The 2,119-nt window shown below is 57.7% G+C and overlaps 1 protein-coding gene across 2 annotated transcripts in view; it reads right to left on the bottom strand.

The window, feature by feature from the left end:
• The window catches only part of LOC117755161 (small membrane A-kinase anchor protein-like), a 2,688-nt gene continuing 569 nt past the window's right edge, over positions 1-2,119 (bottom strand). The window contains exons 2-3 of one of the 2 annotated variants that reach the window (XM_034574715.1): positions 893-1,474; positions 1-832 (exon numbers count right to left, since the gene is read on the bottom strand). In XM_034574715.1, the coding sequence (XP_034430606.1) occupies positions 906-1,160 (255 nt within the window). In that variant the 5' untranslated portion in view covers positions 1,161-1,474 and the 3' untranslated portion in view covers positions 1-832; positions 893-905. Of the gene's footprint in view, positions 1,475-2,119 lie in introns of both variants that reach the window. The other variant, XM_034574714.1, reaches the window with a different exon arrangement.

The following is a 2,119-nucleotide window of genomic DNA, read 5'->3' as shown; positions in this document are numbered from 1 at the left end:
TGTTTTAAACTTCAGGTAAATCCTATTTTTTTTAAAGGTGTCGCTCCTCCTGCGTTGCTTTGCATCCGAGTCCGAGTCAAAGTTCTTAGACTGCGACTTGTGTACACAGAACAACCTGGAGTGCAGGAAATACAATTGTACACATTGTTTTGAGGAAGGTCCCGGTGGATGGAGGGGCTGCGGTCGAGGCTGCCTAATGACAATGGGGGGACAATGCTCCTCGTTGCGGCTCCTGCCACAGGATCTCCGGGGGGACGCCATTACGGGGGAAGAACTCCAGCCTGCGGGGCCTTTTGGTGGGACCAGAAGGATCCGGAGAGCTGGGTGTGTTCAGGCCTGGTGAGACGGGTGGAGGTTTCTCAAACGAGAGCCTTCACCTAATGAAGGGATCTATTAATAACGTCCTCCGTAAGAAGAGACAGCTTTGGCCCCCCCCCCGGTGCAGCATCAATGGACGGGATAGACTTTCACCGGCAAAGAGGAACATTATGATTCCAGGAAATATCTTGCTTTGCGTCACGAGTCCAGCCAGGCAGAGCCAAAGCCCACTGGGGGGGGGGGGGAGGATAAGGTCCAAGGAAAGACGATATTCCAACTGAAGATGCTCTGCTCTGTAAGGCTCCAGCGTTGAAACAGATAATCACACAAACATGGACGGGATCGGAGTGCTTTGGTCGCCCAGGACGAGGGTTTTAAAGCGCTCTCCCAGTATAATCCAATTCTAGAAAGAGGTCAAATCTGAATTACTGGCAGCTCATTCATATTCCCGCTCGCAGCAGGTAGTAGACGCTTGAATGATTCATTCCGAACAAATGTGTGTGAGACCGTTGACCTCGACCTCCAGTGTCGCTGTCGCAGCAGTCTCGGCTCAACCCGGCCTCTTCCACGTGACACACCGTCCCCTGTCATGGCACGTCACACTCAATGTAAGGGATGTCACTGTAGCGGCAGTCGACCTCCACCCACTGCTGCACGGCCCGGGCCACGATCTCCTCGGAGAGCCTCTGGGCGTACTCCAGCAGCACCGGGCTGACCTCTGCCGCGCCCATCTCCGAGTGGACCAGGTAGGCCTTCTCGCCCCTGGATCTACCGACCGTCTTCTCTGTGGAGTTGGCATTCTGGGCCCCAGGGTCACTCCTCTTGGATTTGACGCACCCCATGCTCTTGGCGATGTAGCATTGGTTTGGGTGGGAGGCGTGTGGCGGCGGCGAGGTGCGAGAGTCTTTTCGGTCAGATCTGCAACTCGTACGTCTGTGGTTTCATCCCAGCGAGTGGTCAGTACAAGCCAGAAGCGAGAACCCTGCTTTGTGCTGGTGTCATCCGCTCCCACTGCCTCCCGTGTCCCAGGGGCAACGTGGGTTTACGACCAGAGGGTGTTGGAGAGTGCAGGGCGGCGAGCGGCTAGGAGGCCCATCCCTGTGTAGCTGTGGCGCCGTTGAAACAGTCAACCTCTGCTGCCTCGTCCCTTCCTCAACTGCAGAGAGAAAGAGACGGGGGGGGGGGGGGGGGGGGGGGGGGGGGGGGAGAGAGAGAGAAGGGGGGGGATTTCAGTGATTTGTTTTTCCCTCGCTCACAGCCTTAAAAATACCAGATGGCAGGAACTGAGGAAACGACTGCCAGTGATGTCCACGGTGGCAGTGGCAGCTTCGTGACTGGCTCCAGTGGCGGCCTCGGGGTCAAGGTGCCACTCCTACAGGCTCATTCTAAAACACAGTGTGTCATCCCCCCCCCCCCCCCCCCCCCCCCCCCCCCCCCCCCCCCCACCCCACCCACCAACCCCTCCCTCTACTTCACAGTGTTTTATGACTCAATCCCCTCGGCCTATTTTGTGTAGCATGTCCCGGGGACGTCTGTCTGTGGCCTGGGTGCACTGATGCTGTGTAAGCCTGCCTCCTCCCATCTGTTCCACTCCGGCCCGAGCCTGATCCACAGCGACAGCTCCTCTCCTCGGACCCCGGGCCTCAGCTGTGCTCAGGAGACATGTGCTCGGCTCAGAAGGCTGCACGCTGGCGTCTACAACAACACGCAGGCCATGAATGATTCATGCTGAGAGGGGAGTCTCCCTGTGAGTAACAACACTGGAGGTGCACATGTCAACGCGACGAAGCTGCCACTACAT

The sequence above is a fragment of the Hippoglossus hippoglossus genome, chromosome 21, assembly GCF_009819705.1.
Source record: "Hippoglossus hippoglossus isolate fHipHip1 chromosome 21, fHipHip1.pri, whole genome shotgun sequence".
NCBI classification, from domain to species: Eukaryota; Metazoa; Chordata; class Actinopteri; order Pleuronectiformes; family Pleuronectidae; genus Hippoglossus; species Hippoglossus hippoglossus.
The sequence above is the reverse complement of the archived record's forward strand: the minus strand, read 5'-3'. Positions and strand labels throughout refer to the sequence as shown.